The sequence below is a fragment of the Nothobranchius furzeri genome, chromosome 12, assembly GCF_043380555.1.
Source record: "Nothobranchius furzeri strain GRZ-AD chromosome 12, NfurGRZ-RIMD1, whole genome shotgun sequence".
NCBI lineage: Eukaryota > Metazoa > Chordata > Actinopteri > Cyprinodontiformes > Nothobranchiidae > Nothobranchius > Nothobranchius furzeri.
In genome coordinates, this window is record NC_091752.1 from 11,759,941 (window position 1) to 11,780,917 (window position 20,977).

At 43.4% G+C, this 20,977-nt stretch overlaps 3 protein-coding genes across 4 annotated transcripts in view; 1 reads left to right on the forward strand and 2 right to left on the reverse strand.

Moving 5' to 3' along the window:
- The window catches only part of LOC107375791 (inositol polyphosphate-5-phosphatase A), a 302,051-nt gene extending 299,198 nt beyond the window's left edge, over positions 1–2,853 (forward strand). The window contains exons 15-16 of one of the 2 annotated variants that reach the window (XM_070542253.1): positions 697–784; positions 1,082–2,853. In XM_070542253.1, coding sequence (XP_070398354.1) covers positions 697–777 — 81 coding nt within the window. In that variant the 3' untranslated portion in view covers positions 778–784; positions 1,082–2,853. The remainder of the gene's footprint in view (positions 1–696; positions 785–1,081) is intronic. The other variant, XM_070542252.1, reaches the window with a different exon arrangement.
- LOC139062058 (spectrin alpha chain, non-erythrocytic 1-like) overlaps positions 1–20,977 on the reverse strand; it is a 610,856-nt gene that overhangs the window by 347,234 nt on the left and 242,645 nt on the right. The window lies entirely within an intron of this gene.
- nkx6.2 (NK6 homeobox 2) lies at positions 4,261–6,619 on the reverse strand. Its single transcript, XM_015944546.3, has 3 exons — positions 5,868–6,619; positions 5,305–5,477; positions 4,261–5,202 (listed from the first exon to the last, which is right to left on the reverse strand). Exons 1-3 carry the CDS (start codon positions 6,295–6,297, stop codon positions 4,954–4,956), a joined length of 852 nt encoding a protein of 283 aa, XP_015800032.3. The 5' UTR covers positions 6,298–6,619; the 3' UTR covers positions 4,261–4,953.

The window sequence follows — 20,977 nt, forward strand, 5'->3', positions numbered from 1 at the left end:
GCTTCTTGGATGAAAAGAGTTTTTTACATTTCTACATAAACAGGAAACAGAACTACCAGAAACACCAAAAACACCTGGTTTGGTTTCTGGAACCTTCCTGATCATTTGAATCGTGATAACAGCATGACACTTGGTCATAATCACCACATTATTCTTCACATCAGTCGATATCAATAAGTGTCACGATATATTCTACTTGTGAGATTTGAAGATTTTAGATGTTTTTTACTCCAGCCAAAAAGCTTTTTCACCCCCTGTTAAAATGCTTTAGAAACCGGTAAAAAAAATGTATTTGTAAAAAATAGTATTTATATATATATATATATATATATATATATATATATATATATATATATATATATATATATATATATATATTTGTGTTTAATTATGTTTTTAATAAAGGTAAAATATGTTTGGTTCTTCCTTTGGAAGCTGAGCTGCAGATATATTATTTATTTAGTGGTGCGACAGACAGTTGTGTGTGTGTGAGGTGACCTGAGCACCTTCACGTCTCACACTGCTGCTAAAATCCCAGCTGTCTGGTTAGGAAAACGTCCAGTGTAGTTACACGGACTCTGGCGTTTGTGAGTTTAACCTTCGTGTTGCCGGAGCTCCGTCCGTCCTTCACAAAACACCAAGAAAGTAGAAGTAAGTCTCTTTTCTCACCGTGGTCTGCCTTTGTCTCCCTGCCAGCCCGTCTTCCTGTCCTTCCGAATAACAGCGGGGGCAGGTAAACCTAATGCAAATAAGCACAAGTGTTGTGTGATGCAGTGATTTCGTGGTAAATATTATTTTCTTTCCTATGATTCTTTCCATTGTTGCCATGTTTGATTTGATTTGCTTCATTTTTTTCATGAACTTGCCAAAACTCTTCCAGAAACATAAATATTCCTGCCTGAAGAGTTTTATTTCAGAATAAAACTTCATCAGAGGAGAAATGTGACATGACTGAGTTCTGACCAGCTAGAGTTGTTGTTTTACACATCTAACCTGAGACAGCATCCTTCGTGTGATAGCTGATTGATTTGGATCACTTCTGAGAGCGAAGCAGTGAAACTTTTCCCCTTTTCCTCCCCAGGGAAGAGCTGCCAAAGGGGGGAGAACATATTCCATGAGGCGCCTCTGTGAGAACACCGGGGAAGCATGCACACACACTTTGCACAAGTGTCCACTGAGGAAAAACGTTCTGTTGTTGTCGTGCTGTCGCTGCGCCGACCCGTCACACTTGTCCGGACACCTCGTTCATGAGAAAACGCTGTTGTTTTCTCTCCATAAAGCACTTGTTTAGATGTGGAGGAGCGTCCGAGGACCCGGCTCCAGCAAGGACACACATCGCTGACCTCATCGTTGCCGTGCAACCCCCCCCCCCCCCCCCCCCCCCCAAAAAAAGAAAAGGATTATCATGGATGGACTCTCTCCTCACCACAGCCTCATTGCCAAAATGCTAAATGAAATCCGTCATACTTTGTACTTTTAGACACTATAAGTACGCCTCTATGTGTAGAAGCTACTTTCCACTCCGTATTTAAGGTGTGTTTAAAAAGCCTAACGTGCAATGCAAAAACACATATATATCGTTTTAGGTCTATTTAAGATTGAACCGTTGATGGTTTTAGAGCTGTCGTCTCCTCTGACCAAACCTAATCTTTCTGGTCTGCGTTGGAATCACTAGAACCAGAGCTGAATATAAACATGGCTGGATCAGGTGGGAAGGACAGGAGAAGGGCCGGAAGCTCGCTCAGAAACACCACAATCGTTGTCTCCGTCGTAAAGATGAAACACGTTTTTGTTTGAAACCTTTACTTGTCTTTGTAGGACATTAAAAGAATGCAGTTCTAATTTCGGATTTGGCCCCATTTTCCTTTTCTTTTGGTTTTCTGACCCAAATGAACCCCGGATCTCCGTTAGCTGTTTTCTCCATAGGCTTTCTCTCTCACTGATTCTCTATAGTCCTTGGTATCGCAGTCTAAACATTTTTAGTGCCGCTCATCTGTTTTTATAACGCAGGAACCAGATTCTCCTTCTTCATGTTATTTATTCCAGGAATTGCAGGAAAATGGTGAAAAATCCACAATTTTTGAGACGAAATCATGAATCCATGTGAAACTATAACTCTGGAGCAACAAACCAAAATATTTATGCTGAAGCGTGCGTGGGGACTGACCTCCCGTCGCCACGGAGACCTCTGAATGAGTGTGTTCATGAAGAACGCAGCAGAAGACCCGTTTAGTGATTTATTGCCTATCCAAGAATGTTTTAAGCAGTGCCGTAGACCATGTGTGTATACATGAAATAATGTTTGGTATATAGCATTTTCACGTTATGTCATTATTGCTCTTAACTTATTTCTATGATATTCTGGTTCTGAATGTGTTCTTTTAGATAGGCCTGAGTGTCTTTACAACGTATTTTGTTTCTATTATCGTGCCAAGTATCAGACGTGTAAGCGTTCAAAGGTCAGTTGTTAATATGAAATGTAAGCAACAGAGAAACTCTAAATGTGCAGAAAAAGCAGAGGTTTGTCAGCAGCCTTCATTCCAAACAGGTTGAGCATTAAAGGGGCTCTCGTTTCAGCAGCACTCCCCTTTCTTAGATTTTATTCACCACACTACACGTTTCAGACCATCTGAGTCACTGCAAGTGATTAATACTGTTTTAGTGTTTGCTGCAGGATTTATTGTCTCTGTTGTGATTTGGTATGTAAAAGAAAGCCTGACTTGTTTTTGCCGTAGACATAATAATTTCACTCCATCTTCTAAAAGACAGAGATTTTATTCCAGCCCTGCTGGACAGCCTGGCCTCTATCATAGGTGATGCAGTTCTTAAGCAATAAAAACTATTAGAGCTCAACTGGTGTTTTGTCCTGTTTGCTTCAGATTCTTAATTTACAATCTTCTCTCTGGTTAGTAGCAGATTTTAAAGCATATGGGTGATTTCTGTCAGATTGAAGCCTCCAGAGAAGTCATACAAGTCTGTGTCCCTGTGGCTTCATCTGCTGTAATAAAATATTTCTGGTCGTGACATCATTGGCCTTCTCTTAAGATCAACCCAGCACCCCCAGTCTGTTTACTATGTTTTTGTTTTGTTTTATTATGTGTTTACTGCATTTTTTGTGACGCGTCTTTGAGTGACCTAAAAAGCGCTATACAAGTTTGATGTAATATTATCAGTCGGCATTCCCACTGGAAGTTTTGTATAAGGTTATTTTTTCTATTAGAAAAAATATTCGATATTATTTCTTTATATATATATATATATATATATATATATCACATGTGTGTGTATATATATAATATATATATATATTATATATACACACACATCACACACACACACACACACACACACATATATATATATATATATATACACACACACACACATGTGTGTATATATACACATTTGATAGACATTTTTCTAACATTTAATATTAATTATACTTGCTTGTTCCTCTCTTGGAAAATGCGCACATCCGAGGAATGATTTTTATTTTTGACCCAAATCTGAGTGAAAGTCATACTGTTACTGTGATTAAATAGTTCCGGTTTTAATGTTAATGTTCTCTTTAATATATTTATAGTAATATGTTATAAACTTTTTCCAGTGTATTTAGTCTGGAAAGTTGTTATAAATTGGTTTAGGAATAAAACTAGCAATCAAGGCTCAGAAGCTGCTCTCCCAACAGGTTTAGGATGTTCAGAATAAAATATTATAAAGCAATTCAAAATCCTCAAAGAACAAAGTTAAAGGAGCTTAAAGTAAACTAATAAAAGTAACTAATGTTGTATTTTATTCATGTTTTTTAGAAACGAAATGTTTTACGAACGGAATATTTTAAGCGCCTCGTGATTTTTATCTTGAGAGGCACTATAGAAATGATATTTTCTTCTTAATTATCTGGTAGAAGGCCACGGGTGTAGTGCCGCATATACGTGTTAGGGGGCGCCCTTCTGTCTAGCAGCTCGTTTTGTCGTTTTTAAAAATAAAAAACTAAAATGTTTTAATGGGACAGACACTCACGCACCATGAAAACTTAAACCAGGTAAATTAACCTGATTCAGACATGCAGTTTTCAATGTTTTATCTCATAAAAAAATAACGTTACCTGTGGGCTGTTACATCACTGATATATAATGAGCTGGTTCCAATAAATGCCAAGTTGAACAGATTATTCAAAGCTTAATTCTCCAAATTAAAAAATCTTTTGATCATTTCTAAAACGTATTAAAGTTTAAATAAAACCAAAATAAACACAAAGCTTGTTAAATAATTTATTCATAAAACAGTCTTTTTCTTCTTATAACCAACCGGAAGTAATCAGCTTTAGATCAAACGCTTTTCTGTCCCCGCTGCGTGATGACGTCACTTCAAAATAAAAACAAATGACATTAAATCAGTTTTTGTTTCTTTACATTATTTACAGAAGTTTTTACACGAGAGGCGCGGAGCAGCAGGTGGGTCAGAGGGAGGAAAGCGTCGCGAGCCGGTTTTCACCTGCATCCAGAACCAGCCCGTTCGGTTCGAATCAGCCAATCATCTGGTTTTATTTAATTATGATCAGATTATAATGAAAAACGCGTCTGGATAAAAACGGAATTTATTAGATTGTAATGAATAAAATTAAAAAACTAAACGAACATAAATAAATAAAAGCGGCCGGAAGTATTTTGTGATCAGGTCCGGGTCGAATATTTGCGTTAAAACGCATCAAGTCCATTTCCGTTCTCCCGGTTTCTGTCCAACTGACCCAAACTTGTCCGGTTCTGACAGGAGTTCTAGCTCCGTGGCTTTTTGGGTTCGGTCCGTACCGGATGACTTTTGGGGGATTTCCGCATTTTGCGCACATTCGTCCTCAGTGCGTATCTAGCTGGATCTGAGAAGAACATGTCCCTGCTGTCTCCTCTGGTCCTCCTCCTGTGTGTCCGAACCGGCCCAGTTCTTCCGTGGGCATCACAAGGTGTCCGAGCTGTTGCTGCAGGGGCTGATCAGCGCCAGGTTGCTCGCCTTGTGCTTTTTCAACAGTCTCGTGATTTTCTCGTCGTCCGAGTTCGGGTCCAATGGTTTGTTGTACTCGTCGTCCTCCTCGTTCTCCGAACTCTCCTTCATCTTCTCGGTTTCCGAGTCGTGCTTCTTCTTGGCCGAGGCCATCTCTGCTGCGTGTCTCTTCCGCCACTTGGTCCTCCGGTTCTGGAACCAAACCTGTGGAGAAGAAGCACGCGCACAGGTGTTCAACAGGTCCGAACAGGTGCTTGTGGAGACGGCATGCAGCAACAACAACAAACATTCTCCCTGCAGGTTTACCTTGACTTGACTCTCGGTCATCCCCAGAGAGTAGGCCAGCCGTGCCCGCTCCGGACCGGCCAGGTACTTGGTCTGCTCGAAGGTTTTCTCCAGAGCAAAAATCTGCTGTCCGGAAAAGGTGGGCCGGGAATGTTTCTTCTTCCCGTCCTTATCCACCATGATGCTGGCCTGAGCTGGAGAACAGCAGCGAAACGGCCAGAAGGCGAATTCACGTTAGAGAAACAATAAAACAGCTTTTTATTAAGAAATGTAGCTCAGCTTATTTAGTAATGAATACTAATAATGATCAAATACAAGACGCGTTTGTAATAAATGGTTTATTTTGATTACTTAAATAACTTTAGCTTCAATTTATAAAATTAAACAGGAATAAAATCATTTTTCTGACTCAATAACGTAAGAGCTGGCTCTCTAAAAGCACCACAGAAACATTAATATTACTATTAAAATAATTAATATTACTATGAAAACAATTAATATTACTATGAAAACAATTAATAATACTATTAAAATAATTAATATTACTGTTAAAATAAGTAAATCAAGGCCAGACACTGACTTACCGGGACAGGGAACCCGCGGGTCCCTCCACGGGGAGCCCTGCATCACCCCGGGCCAGAAGATGGGTGCCCTCCCCGGGAGCTCTGCCAGCGGCTTCGGGTACCGGGACACCGCCGGGCTGAAGTACATTCCCGCGGCTGCGGCGGCCGCCGTCGTCGCCAGGCCGTTTATCCGGGGGAAGCCGGACAGCAGCTGCCCCGCGGTGGTGATGGGTCTCCCCAGGATGTCGCTGATGCCGTGCGGGGTTCCCCCGGAGAGCTGCGAGTTAAGGCTGGCCAGCGAGGGCGACTTGAAGCCTGCCGGGCTCTGCTGCAGCGCGTAGGGGAACAGGGACGTCTTCATCTCGGTCATGTTGTGGAGCGCCGCCAGCGGGGTGCTGCCCAGCACGAACGCACTCTGCCGGTTAGCCTCCATCTGCCCGACCGCTAACATTTGTGAACATGAACTTCCAAAGTCACTCGGTTCAAAAACCAAACCCGTTGAGAACCGGCGCTGGGAGGACTGGTGGAACCGGGACGGGAAACGCCTCTTCTCCAAAAGTATCCCGAACGACGAGGAAAGTTCCGAGAGATGAAAACTTCTCCTCTCCCGCCGGAAAGAAGCGGTTCTCGGTGCTGGCGGGCGCGCGGAACCGGAGTCCGTGTGATGGCGGGGGTTCTGCGGAGCGTACTGGGTTTGATGGGAACCATTAAACAGTCCGCCCGTCGTTCTCAAATTGGCTCGTTTGCTTGGAGTGAAGCGGGACTCACTGATAACAGCGCAGCCACCTGCACGCGCCCACCTCCCATTGGACGAGGCCGTGCAAAGCTGCGCTCTGATTGGAGGAGAGGATTAAAACCTCAAAGCTGGACCGGGCCGGTGCTGCTTTAACGGCACTTGGAAACCAGACGTTTAAGGATGACTGACAGCAGATCAGATGCGTCTTTGTTGTAGTTTCCTGTTTAACCCCTGACTTTAAAACGATCAGGAAATAAAGAGCCAATAAAAATCCAGCCGATGCTAAAACTAAACCCGAATAAAGATCAGGACTCGTTTCTGTTTACACACCAGAAGGGTTCTGGTTCGAGTTGGTTCTGTGTGAGATAATCGGGTGTTTGGGAGCTGAGACCCCAGCCATCTCTCTGAGTGCTGTGATATTTTATGGAGATGTGAGAGGGTGAAATACGAGGCCCTCTGCGCGTGAAAGGCTTCAGCACCTTGCGTCTCATTTGCTCAGAGATGTGCGGGTTTTAAAAGGTTTTCAACGCGGGGTGATTCACGCTTGACTGTATTTCTTCAGGTTGAGGCAGACACGCGTTTTCTAATCCTGTAAATGGTCTTCTATCTCTAATTTATATGTGCAGATTTCCCTCTGATTACAGCTTTATCATCCTCTCACAGACTTTCTGACAGACCACAGCGCAAGCTCAACTGCGATGTTATTATTAATTATTATTAATAATCTGATCGTTGTTAATGATTTATTATTATTAGTAGTAGTATTATATTATTATTATTATATTAATTATTTAATAATTATTATTATTGTTGTTTATTAATTTTTTATTTTTTATTTTTATTATTGTAACGGTTAAATGTGCAGAGACAGGCACAGGCTAAATGATGACCACTTCCGCCCATCTCTTCTGGATTAGAGGAGAGCTGTAAAGCTGTAGCCACAAACTGAATGAGTGGTTTTTCTGCAGGTTATTTACAGTTTAAACTCTTCAGCTGAAATTTGTTCTAAACTCAGACACATAACACTAAAGGGGTGGGGGTCCGGACGGTAATATCTTCAACTGGCTAGATAGCAGGCCCATAATAACAATACATTTAATTTTAATGCCCTTTAAATCAAGAGATCTGAAAGGGCAACAGATGCGTAAATGAATATAAAAATAGAAAATGAAGAAAATACAATAAAAACGAAGAGGTTACAACAGTCACTACGTGCCAGCTAAAGAAATGTGTTAAGATGTGTGGGAAGGTAGGGAGTTCAGTCCAAATAAAATATTTTATATCTTTAAAATCTCGTTCAGACAACATTCACATAATACATTAGACATTTATTTAATATCAGCATTATTTATTAAACATATCTAAATGCATTTTATTTTTTCTTCTTGGACTAAAATGATTAATAAACAACATTAAGATAATTAACGGTTTCCATAAACAGGAAGTGACAGGAGACCAGCTGGGATTCGCCTCCTTTCAAAGTAAATATAATCAATAAAAAGTATTTTAGTACCTTAGTTACTACGTTTCTGTTTTACCTAAACTAAACCAGTTGCTCTGATGACAGCGAGGCATTATGGGATGTTTTGACCTACAGCACCCTCTGCTGGCGAACACAAACCCGCTGAGATCATTCTGAGCAGGTTGATGTAAATGACCTGGTATTTACTTTTTTATAATTATTTTCTCCCAACTCATTAAAATAAGAACTGGCTGTTTATCTCTTAGGTTTTCTCAGAGCTTCGTTCTGCAGCAGCTCGGGTAACTCAAGCACAAAGACCTCTGTAGAACTCAAAGTCAAAACCAGAACCTTAACAGAACATGATCAGTAAAAGTGATGTGAGATCACCTGGATGAGTCCAAATTTAGCAGCAGAATTTTGGACAAGTGAGATCAAAAAGAAGCAAAAGTGAATACTACAACAACAACTACTACTACTAATAATAATGATGATGATGAATATGAATTTTTATGTTTTATTATTTGTTGATCATTAATCCTATTAACTGAATGTATTACTCTATGCCTGAAAGCATTCTCATTCATTCAGACACACCCACACATTCCTGTAACCATTCACACACACACACACACACACACACACACACACACACACACACACACACACACACACACACACACACACACACACACACACACACACACACACACACACACACACACACACACACACACACGTTCTTATCTCATGTTATAAATAAACAGCAGTGGGGCAGCATTATCTCAACAGGTTGAGCGGGTTGTCCAGTAATCGGAAGGTTGCAGGTTAGATCCCGGCTCCGGACAGAGAATTCTGCTGTTGTGTCCTTGGGCAAGACACTTAAACCCCTTGCCTTCTGGTGGTGGTCGGAGGGACTGGTGGTGCCCGTGCTCGGCAGCCTCGCCTCTGTCAGTGCACACCAGGGCAGCTGTGGCTACATTGCAGCTCATCATCAGTGTGTGAATGTGTGTGTGAATGGATGAATGATTGTTCAGTTAAACAATGTTGATTTTATATTTCATCATCAGGCTTGCTCCTGATGTATTGTTGTGTGTCCCATTTTTTCTATTCTTTCTCATTCTGCAGGTGTAGAAGCAGACTCTTGTTAATTATTGTTTATTTTTGTGGAACCCCCCCCCCCCCCCCCCCTCCCCCCTCTTCCCACCTTTTGTCTTTTCCTTTCTCTTTCACCTCTGACTCCGTGTCTGGTCGGAATTACAAAGCATTCAAAAACAATAACAATAAAGTTTTAAGTATCAGGCGTGACATTAAAAGCAGGCGCTTTGATGCTCCACCTGAGAGTAAATCTGTAAGGCTTGTTACCAGCATTCAGACATCAATTCTGTTTGCTTCACAGCCAGACAGGACACGGGGGGGTGGGGGGGGGGGGTGAGTATTAATAATATTTAACACCACAGAATCTGGTTTTGTTACCGTTCCATTGAACTTTTCACAAACATTTGGGTTGGATCTGTACCTGATCTGAACCAGGGGCGGCGTTAGGCCTGGCTACTTGGGCTCAAGCCCCGGAAGTTTTATGAAAAGCCCCGGATCTAAATCGTGGAAGTAACATGCAGGACTAAAGTCCAACAGAGAGGGAGCAGCTGGCAGTAGTTTGTATACAGCCTGCCTGAGCCTCCACCACTGAAGAAGCCCTTCAGGACCCGGCTTCTTCTACACTCTCTGCCTGAAACGCATGAGTGAAGATGGACATAAGGACGTTTTTTAGACCAAAAGTACAGAACCCCAGCTTTGATGAGACTGGTGTTGACTCAGGTTTGTGAGTCTTATTTGAAAACACTAAACACTAACAGGAACAATACTCTGCCCTGAAAATGCTTAATATGTAGCTTCAGATTAAAAATTATGTAGTACAAGACAAATATATATGATGTTGACTAGTGCGTGTCACGTGTGTGTGCACGCGCGTGAGTGTGTGTATGTTAAGCCCCGGATCTTTTTCAGTCCTAAATCCGTCCCTGATCTGAACCAGACTTTATTAATAAAGAATAAACAAAATAGACTGGAATAATTTAGTTTAACAACTTCACAGGTGAAACAAGTTTTCCTTAGCCTAAAAATCGACAGACAGTAGCAGAAGCAAAAGGATTTAGCTCTGCATGTCGTTCATAAAAACCTCCACAAATCTACCATTGGTCAGACCAGTCTTGTGTTTGGCCAACTACAGCGCTCTTTGGGTTTGATGGGCGGTATGTTAGTGCGCCTATACACCCATCCATCCATTTTCAACCGCTTATCCGGAGTCAGGTCACGGGGGCAGCAGCCTAAGCAGGAAGGCCCAGACTTCCCTCTCCCCAGCCACTTGGGCCAGCTCCTCCGGGGGAATCTCAAGGCGTTCCCTGGCCAGGTGAGAGACATAGTCCCTCCACCTTGTCCTGGGTCTACCTTTAGGTCTCCCCCCGGTTGGACGTGCCCAGAAAACCTCACCAGAGAGGCATCTTGACCAGATGCCAGAGCCATGTCGACTGGCTCCTCTTGATGTGAAGGAGCAGCTGGTCTACTCCGAGCCCCTCCTGGATGACCGAGCTTCTCACCCTATCTCTAAGGGAGAGCCCAGCCACTCTTCGGAGAAAACTCATTTCAGCCACTTGCATCCACGATCTCGTTCTTTTGGTCACTACCCAAAGCTCATGACAATAGGTGAGGGTAGGAACGTAGATCGACCGGTAAATCGAGAGCTTCGCCTTCTGACTCAGCTCTCTCTTCAACACGAAAGACCGGTACAACGCCTGCATCGCTGCAGACGCAGCACCAATCCACCTATCGATCTCACGCTCCAGTTTTCCCTCATTTGTGAACAAGACCCCGAGATACTTAAACTCCTCCACTTGGGGCAGGACCTCATCCCTGACCCGGAGAAGGCATTCTACCCTTTTCCGAATCAAGATCATGGTCTCATATTTAGAGGAGCGGATTCTCATCCCAGCTGCTTCACACTCGGCAGCAAACCGGAGAGCCGGAGATCACGTTCTGATGAAGCCAGCAGGGCTACCCAAACCCTCCCGAAGGACGCAGTCGAACTCCTTCTCCAAATCCACAAAACACATGTAGTTTTGTTGGGTGATCTCCCACGCACCCTCCAGGATCCCCCTAAGGGTATAGACCTGGTCCAGTGTTCCACAACCAGGGCGAAAACCACATTGCTCCTCCTGAATCCCAGGTTCGACAATCCGATGGACTGTCTTCTCCTGAACCCCTGAATAGACGTTACCAGGAAGGCTCAGGAGTGTGATCCCCCTGTAGTTGGAACACACCCTGCGGCCAGGCGCGCAGATAGGATGGGGGACGTGGGGATCTGTCCCCCCCAGATTCAGATCGACCCCGATCCGTCCCCCCAAACTAAGGCCAGAAAGAAAACAAAATCGGAGGTTAAGCACTTGAAGCTCCTTTTTCCAATTACATTGAATGCAGCATGACGTAAACAAACACCGACTCCAGAGGCGCCAAAGTGGTTGCTGCTAGGAAGCAGGAATGGATGAAGCGAAAAAGGCAAGCAGCGATTACTGCGTATTTAAAAAAGACCAACAGTGCAAGTAGGCGGGACCGATCTGTCCGTTTATGCATGTTGGTTACAGTTTCAGTACGTTGTTGTCAGTGTTGTTGTTGTTGTCTCGTTATAAGCGCCAAAGCCTCATTGCTGACTTTAACAAGTTGACATGGTCTGGGGAAGGAGTTTAACCCAGGACATGCAGAATCAACACACTCACAAATAAAGATAAAAAAAAGGTATTTATTAGTAGACTGGAACAAAAAGCGCACTGGAGCTTCCAGTGGATGAGTAAAGTCCGTACTCAGCGTCTGAGAAGGGGAGAGCAAAATAAGGTGAGTCCTGAGAAGTAAGTCTTAACTGAGGAGGTGCAGAGATAAGACTTACTGGGCGAAGGAGATGAGGAAAAATCGGGAGGGGCCGGTCGAGAGTTGGGTGAGTCAAGGTGTGTAAATCCAGGAGAGGGAGCTAGTGGGAAGCAGAGGAGTGGGGCGACTGGAGAGATGGAGAACACAGGGAAGCTGAGTCCAGACAGTTATGTGGCAAAGGTGAGTTTCCTGATGAGTCACTGAATCCTGAGAAGGCTCTACTCCAGAGATGTTCCAAAAAAATCCTGAAGAAGATGTAAGCACAAAAATCCACAGAGAATAATAAGCCAAAACACAAGAGGCACAAAGTCACTGCAACACTAGACGGCTGGAATCTACCGAGTAGTAGTAATCATCCCACGTTGAGGTGTGTTCTCCAACTCCTTAAGAAGCCAGTGCCATTGATTGCTAACCAGAAGCAGCTGGGCGCCTCCCTCTCCTGAAAAACAACTCAAAGGTGGAATGTGCGACGGGAGTACTCGCCCCGACTCATGACACAAGTCTCATCTACAAATATGATTCCTCATGAAGTTACTACTTTACACCAGAAGATAGTAGAGATATGGAACCTTCAGGCTGAGCAAAGTTTGGGAGTTTTTAGAGTTTGAAAAACGCCTCCCGCCGAGAGGCTCCCAGTCGGGGAGAGGAGGAGATGCGCGCAGCATGAAGAGAGCAAATATTAGATAAAATGTATAATTGCCAGCAGGTCTGGTCTTTGTTGACTGATCACTTTGTCTGGTAATGACTGACTCTGATTATGAAGCAGATTATTGACTGATGAAGAAATTCACTCATCCAGCTGGGAAGATGGACGCTGCTGCAGCATCAGACAGCTGCTGCTGCACGAGAGGTGTGTGGAGTTTACAAGCTCCAAACGTTGGGTTTGATGTTGGTTTAACCTTCTCTGGGACGTGATGGATGCAGAAATGATGGTAAAAACACTGCAAACGTGACAGACGTAGCGACAATGTAAAAAAAAAAAGCCGTAAAAAAGAGGCAGATGCTGATGCGTTACATATGGAAGTCAAGTGTGCCACATAATCATAAAAAAGTTGAATATAAAATTTAAAAAGAGATTTATATATAAATTAAAACTTTTCAAATATAATGAAAATTTATAAATAACGTAAAATAAGAAGGAACATCTGTTGGTCAGGCTGAAAAGTTTGGGAACTGCTGTCAGGTTGTGAGGATGTTTAGGACCCAAATATGCAGATACCCAGATGACATGAGGCAGAAGGAGATTCAAAGTAAAAATTCTTTTATTTGTAGGATGAAGAAGAAAAAGTAATCCAAGGCAGCGAGCCAAAGTCCAAAAAGTTCTGGGAAACAGGAACACCCAAAGCTCTTCTTAGAGCACAAAAAACCTGGGGACAAAAGCTCAACAAAGAGCACGAAGACCATAAGGTAAAAGCTCACACAGAGCACGAGCAACGCTGACAACATACAACAATCAACCGACACCAGACACAGACAAGACAGAGCTTATATACACAGGGAGAAGTGATTAGGGAAAATGGCGGCAGGTGTGTGAAGTGAGAGCTGGAGAGAAGACAGGTGAACCTAATAATCAAAATGGGCAAACAGAACCAGAGGAGGGCCAAACAAACCTAAAAAACTCTAAAACACAAAACTAAACCTAAAGGCTGCGGGAAGGACTAACACACACACACACACCATCACACACACAAATGCACTAATATAAACAGGAATGGGGAATGGACAAGGACACACACACACACACAGAGAACTACACACACACACACACACACACACACACAACTACACCCACACCCGCACACAAACACTGAGCAGGGGACTGAGAAGCTGGGGACTACAAGGACACAGAATGTAAACGAGACCTGGAGGGCCTGGGGATGAACTAGATGACACAAGACCTGGGAGGAATAGACTTAAAGGACTACCAACATAGGACACATAATGGACGCAGACAAAGGACGCAAAAGGGGAATCTAAAGCGGGATGGAGGACATAAGGAGACACATGGGAAAGACACAGACGCAGACCATGACAACTGCTGCTCTAAGTGATAAGTGAATTTCGTTTTTTTTTAATATATTTTATGTGCAGTTTTTTTTAGGGCTTTTATGTTTTCTGTAAAGATTGGTATGCTGAAGATCAGTTAATGTTTTGCATTAAGCATGAGGTTTTGGTTAGTAATTGATTGGAAGAATAACAAATCACTGAATTAAATAGTGGAGCGCCTCTGTCAGTGCACCCCAGGGCAGCTGTGGCTACATCGTAGCTCATCACCATCAGTGTGTGAATGGATGAATGATGCACTGTGGTGTAAAGCGCTTTGGAGTCCTTACTCTAAGAGGTGCTATACAAGTGCGGATCATTAATCATTTATAGTGTTGATCAGGCAGAGCTTTGTTGCCAGCGTTCCACTGCATAATGGCTTCAAACACGTTTATAAAAGTTAGATTTTACGTAAACCATTGGATGAAATTACACAAACTGACTGAGCTCTAGTTAAGGCGCTTGCAATAGTTTGTGTATGTGTATGTGTGTGTGTGTGTGTGTGTGTGTGTGTGTGTGTGTGTGTGTGTGTGTTTGCGTGTGTGTGTGTGTGTGTGTGTGTGTGTGTGTGTGTGTGTGTGTGTGTTTGTGTGTGTGTGTGTGTGTGTGTTTGGGGGAGGGTACATTGGAACTTTGACCCCCCAGTTTGAAAATCCTATCTGCGCCCCTGCCTGCGGCCCCCCTTTTTAAGTGGTGGGACCACCACCCCGGTCTGCCAATCCAGTGGAACTGCCCCCTATGTCCACGCGATATTGCAGAGTTATGTCAGCCAACATAACCCTATATCCAAAGCTTTAAGAAACTCTGGGCGGATCTCATTCGCCTTGGAGTCCAACCCATAGTCCCAGACTCTGCTTCCTCACTGGAAGACGCAATGGTGGGATTGAGGAGGTGTTCGAAGTATTCTGCCCACTGATCCATAACGTCTTGAGCCTGCCAGGTCTAACTTGCACCAGGTAGTGGTCAGTTCTCAGCTTTGCTCCTCTCTTCACCCGAGTGTCAAGACACGTGGCCGCAGATGAGACGACAACAAAGTCATCATCAAGCCGTGGCCTAAAGTATCCTGGTGCCAAGAGCACACATGGACAACTTTATGTCTGAACATGGTGTTCATTATGGACAATCCATGACGAGCACAGAAGTCCAACATCACAACACCGCTCAGATTCAGATCCGGGTGCCGTTCCCCCCAACCGCACCTCTCCCGGTCTCACTGTCGTTGCCCACGTGAGCGTTAAAGTCCCCCAGGAGTACGAAGGAGTCACCGCAAGGAGCGCTTTCCAGCACCCCCTCCAAGGTCTCCAAAAAGGGTGGGTAGTCTGAACTGTAGTTTGGTGCATAACAGTGTTGTTTTCCTAAAAATAGCTCTTTGGTGACTAAAACACGACAAGACGAAGGGGGTTTTGTTGACGAGCCGAGACTAGACGTAAACTATGCTCAAAATGCACATTTCTGTCTGTCTCACTAAAGTTATAACTGTGTCAGCGCTGCTGCTCTATCCTCTGTTCAGACCAGCCTCTGCAGCTGAGTGAAGTGAGCTCCCCACCCACACCAGAAAGCCCCGACCACTCTATTAGCGTGGGTTTCGAGAAGATGCTCACTGCAGAACTACAACAACTGGAAGGAATTGGACTGACTCTGATGGAATGGGTGGGACTGACTCTGGTGCAGCTCCACCTTCTGGTGCAGCTCCGCCTTTGTGGTACTGCAGCGAGCACCACTTGGAGGTTTCTGATGTGGGTGGGAAGCCAACTTCACTCAGCTCAGCTCAGCGCCTCCCTGCCACGGGAACGCGCAGCACTCAGCCACTCCTACGAGCGATGATGTTGCTACTGTAATGTGAGGAAGTATGGGTTTCTGTGCAAAAATTCGTATTTGCCCGGCTGGGTCAAAGCTGGGTCACGCAGCACCTTCACCCACAGATTAAGACCTAAAACGCCAGCAAGTCTGAAGGACTCCATAACAGCTGAACACCTGCTCTTCAGAAGGACTTCTCACAGAGTCTAGTCATAATAAAACAGAGTCTTACGCTTTCTTTGTTTATTAATGTTAAATAATCATTTTATCACTTTGCTCATTATAAATGTATTTTAATCAAATGAATGATTATTATGCTTTGGGTAATCATAATGAACTATAATGAATCAGTATACTTAATTAAATAATGTTTTTGAAGATGTTTAGCGATGACCTTCACACCTGCTCATACAGGTCCAGATCCACAGTAATTCAAAACACATTTGCTCTGACGCACAACAAGTTTGCTTTGGGAAGAGAAGTGGTTTTGGTAAGTTAGTCAGAACGAGAGTGGGAACGGAAGAGAGCAGAAGTGCGGAACGAACGCCACGGGGAAAGGAGCCCTGCCGGCTCCTTTTCTCCCTCCACGCTATTTCTGTCAAGCCAGACAGAATAGCTGAAATGCAACCAGCTAACGCAGACTCGTCCCAGAGTCTTTTGATTTCTGAGTTAATTTAAACTTGAGAAAGCGCATCTGCCTAACGCTTCAGCAACGTGTACCGAGGTAAACTCTGGACTGGACCGTCACACACCTTCGTCTTCTCTGTCAGCCAAGGTGTCATCTGGGGAACCCATCCTCCATCGGTCCAGATCTAAAAGAGGGTCCTAAATGCGGTGAGGCAGACACGACAGATAGCGTTCTGATGCTGTTTTCTAATAAGAACTAAAGTTTAATTGCAAAACATCATTTTTCACTCAGACACCTTTTCTCTCCCTGAAGCAATCTCAGACACATGCACGCATTCATAATTACATCATCCTCAATTTTAGCACATCCAACACAAGGTCTATTTGTGCAAGCTTAAAATATCAACTGTTAAAGATTGTCCAACAAGGTTGCCAATGTTGATTGTTTTTCCTATGATAGTCATTTCAAACCGTTAGTATAAACTGAACAATTAAAACTCTTAAAATTTAAACTTGTCTTTTCATTGAACTGAAACACAGACAAACGGATATGATCGTCAGTTTATCGATGAAAACAACCTTTGAGTCTTCTTATCTCTATAACATTTGGTTATTAATTTGTAAAAATTAATATTCCAGATTATTATGTAGAATGGTTTATCTTTCATAAAAGAGCCAACAACCATTACGCTACACTACTTATAAACATATATTTCGTAATGCTAACGCGTTTCTAATCCGTGTACTTCCTGAAAAGGTCGTGCTTTTGGGCAGATAAATGAAAATGACGGTTTTTAACAGGTTTTATCTGAACAGGTTTAAGGTTTTGAAGTCAGAGTGTCAGGATGATCGTCTCTGCTCCAGGGGCAGATTTAGGACTGAAGAAGATCCAGGGCTTACACACGCACACACACACGCACACACACACACACACACTAGTCAACATCATATACATTTGTCTTGTTCTGCATAATTTTTAATCTGAAGCTACATATTAAGCATATTCAGGGGAGAGTATTGTTCCTATTAGTGTTTAGTGTAAGACGATAGTAAATATTCCCGTTCTTTCTCCAACAACTTTACCTGATAGTAAGCTAACTTTAGGCAAACCAGCAGCACAACAAATATTTTCAAAGACTCACAAACCTGAGTCAACACCAGTATCATCAAAGCTAGGGTTCTGTTGCGATACTTTTGGTCTAAATATGCCCTTATGTCCATCTTTACATTTGCGTTTCAGGCAGAGACTGTAGAAGAAGCCGGCTGCTGAAGGGCTTCTTCAGTGGTGGAGGCTCAGGCACGCTGTATATAAACTACTGCCAGCTGCTCCCTCTCTGTTGGACTTTGGTACTGCATGTTACTTCCACGTTTTAGATCCAGGGGCAAAACATTTGGGGCTTGAGCCCAAGAAGCCGGGCCTAACGCCGCCCCTGCTCTGCTCCCTGGTTCCCAATAAAGGGTCACATTCCTGCTTTTCAACCCAACAGCATCACAGTTTAGGATGTTTATGAGCATCTCTGCTGATGCTCTAGAGCAGAACTGGGTTATTTATATTAACTCTGTGAAAACGCTGCAGTCTGCAGAAAAACATGACTGCAGGTGGACAATACACATTCAAGATGGAGGCCTGATAACTCAAATGATGCATTAAACAAACACATTTCTTTATTTCTGTATAAATATTGTGTAGAAAACTCTGTATGCTTCCTAAGAGTCCATTCTGTTAAGGAAAGAAAATCGTACATTGCTGTAAAGACTCTGACACTAGTCAGAGACTCGATGCAACCTCCTGGGTTCCTTATATAGGAAACATGTTACTGATTGGCTTAATGACCTGACCTGTGTTGGCATGTTTACTGTGTGAAGGTCCTTGAGACGACTCTGGTCCTGGTGTGGAGCTTTAGAAATAAACTTGAATTGAATTGAACTTTAGTGGAAATCTATAGAATGATGCACAGATCTGCATCAATGCATTATAAACACTATTGTGATTATCAATAAAGTAAAAAAGGACACCAGTCTGGGGATGATTGTTTTACAGAATCTGAGGCAGCTGAGATTTTGTCCCATAGCCATAAAATAAATGACGTTGGTATGAAACTCACTCCAGTAGCTCAGAGTCTGACCTATACATGCATTTGTTAGAGAATAATACTGTTTAATGTTTGTAAGATTAAAAACAAAAATCTTCGTCGACTAAAACATTTTTCAGATTTAATCGGCTAAAACTGACTAAGACTAAAAAAAAGAGACTAAAATGCATTTTCGTCATCAAGACTAAGACTGACTAAACTAAGACGCTCGCCAAAAAATACACTGGTGCATAAGCACAAAACCACAGTCAGCACCTGTCCCCCCACACGTAGGCGGACAGGCTACCCTCTCGTTCACCGGGGTAAACCCCAACGTACAGGCACCAAGATGGGGCAACAAGTATTTCCCACCCCTGCTCGGGGCCTCTCAGAGGAGGCAACTCCAGAGTGGTAGAGTGTCCCGCTCCTCTCAAGGAAACTGGTTCTGGAGCCAGAGCCATGTGTTGAGGTGAGCCCGACCATATCTGGTTGAAACCTCTCAACCTCCATCAAAGCCGAAACCTATCTCCTCACTGTGCGTTTGTCTTTTAACACCTTAATCTAACAGTTGAAATGTCTCCAAGCTTTCGTTAGTGTCCACAGGAGTGATGAACTAAACAAATCAGCTGTGTTTATGATCTAAAACATGCAGGAAATGTGCTGGAAGCAGCTGCAGCGCCAGGTATGTCAGCTTCACTTTACTAAAGAAAAGAAAGAAAGAAAGAAAGAAAGAAAGAAAGAAAGAAAGAAGGCAATCTTTTATAAAGCGCCTCTCAAGATAAACGTCACAATGTGCTTAAAAAAACAAAGAAAATTTTTAAATATAAAAAATATTTAAAAAAATTATTAAAAATGTTTAAAATGAGAAGAAATAAAAATTGTGATGAATAAATGTGAGGAAAAGGAGAGAGGAAATGAAGAGGAAAGAGGGAAACCAGTGGATCTGGGGAAGGTGGAATGAGAGCAGAACAAGGAGAAGGTGGTGATGAAGGTCCCACCAAACCTGAACAGGTGAGTTTAAAGGAGACCACTGAGTCCACTGATCTCAGGCTCAGGGGGAGAGAGGTCCAGAGTCTGGGGGGCCACCGCAGCAAATGATCTGTCACCTTTGACCTTTAGCCTGGTGCTGCACAACCAGTAGGCTTTGATCACTGGACCTCAGGGACCTGCTGGGGGTGTAAGGACTAAGAAGATCACCAATGTAAGATGGTGCTTGTCCATGTAAGGCCCTATAGAGCTCCGGGAGTTGACGTCACTTCTCCCGGCATGCAACAGTTCAAATCGAAACGGCGCCATTTGGCAGGCAGAAGCCGGCAGCTGGACTATTTGTTATTGTCAGAAAACTCAATCAAACGGGAAATATGGTAGATTCCTGTTGTGCCCCAGGATGCAGAACAAACGCGGACGACATAAGGAATGAGTCATCTACAGGATTCCCCAAGATCCGGAGCACCGCAAACGTTGGATCATTATAATAAAACGCGCTAGTGACCGGGCGAAAATGAAACTGTGGGATCCTGAGAGTAAAGGTTTTCGCTTATGCAGCGACTACTTCATATCAGGTACTTAAACCAACGTTTCCTCAACTGTGTATGGTATTTATTTTAAATGCTTTTATTATGATTCTTAGTGGGCTTCCTAAACTTATTTTGGCGTGGCTTTTTCTGTCTTATTACTCATAGCAACAAGTAAACGTCACGTAAAACGTTGTCTCGTGAGTTCTGCGTGCTGCCGTTTACGTGTTTTATGATCACAGCAATTAACCGGCTAAGCTGTATTTAATTTTTAAGCAATGGTTGATCAATTGTCAGATCACACATAAAAAGCACTTTGGATTGCTATTATCTGTCTCACCGAGACTACTTACGTGTAAATCTGTTATTTGTCCGTCCATCCATCCATTTTCATCCGCGTATCCGGAGTCGGGTTGCGGGGGCAGTAGCGTGACTTCCCTCTCCCCAGCCGCCGGAGCCAGCTCCTCCGGGTAAATCCCAAGGGGTTCCCCGGTCAGGTCCGGTGTTGTGCCGGTAAGAAGTCCGCTCCGACAGCTTCTGGCATTTTTAAAAAGTATCCCAGGGGCACGGTAAGGGTCGGAGTTGTTTAGTCTATTTAATTTCTGACTAACTATATAAAACGATTTCTTCTGTTTTAAAGTGTGAAGTAAACTCCGACGAAGTAAAATCCAAGCGGATCCCGTTCATGTTCATGGTTACATCCGTGTTTGTTTACCTTTTTTGCATGCCAAAATGGCGTCCACTAACTGAGAGTCACGTATGGTCCGGAGCTCTATAGACCAGAACCAGGATCTTGAACTGAACTCTGAAGTTGATTGGCAGCCACTGAAGCTGGAGGAGAAGCGGGGTGATGTGGGCATGTTTGGAGGAGTTGGTCAGAAGCCGAGCACAGCACCTGTAGACGGTTCAGGGAGGTTCTAAGTCCGACAGGAACCGGACCGTCACTCTAAAGTTGCAAGTATGGT

Bases quoted from the DNA above. Each gene is read 5' to 3' on its own strand.
- nkx6.2 (XM_015944546.3), bottom strand. From the start codon at position 6,297: ATGTTAGCGGTCGGGCAGATGGAGGCTAACCGGCAGAGTGCGTTCGTG. The intron at 5,478-5,867 runs GTAAGTCAGTGT...GCTGTTCTCCAG, and splicing joins CCCGCGGGTTCCCTGTCCCG to CTCAGGCCAGCATCATGGTG. The intron at 5,203-5,304 runs GTAAACCTGCAG...TCTTCTCCACAG, and splicing joins TGACCGAGAGTCAAGTCAAG to GTTTGGTTCCAGAACCGGAG.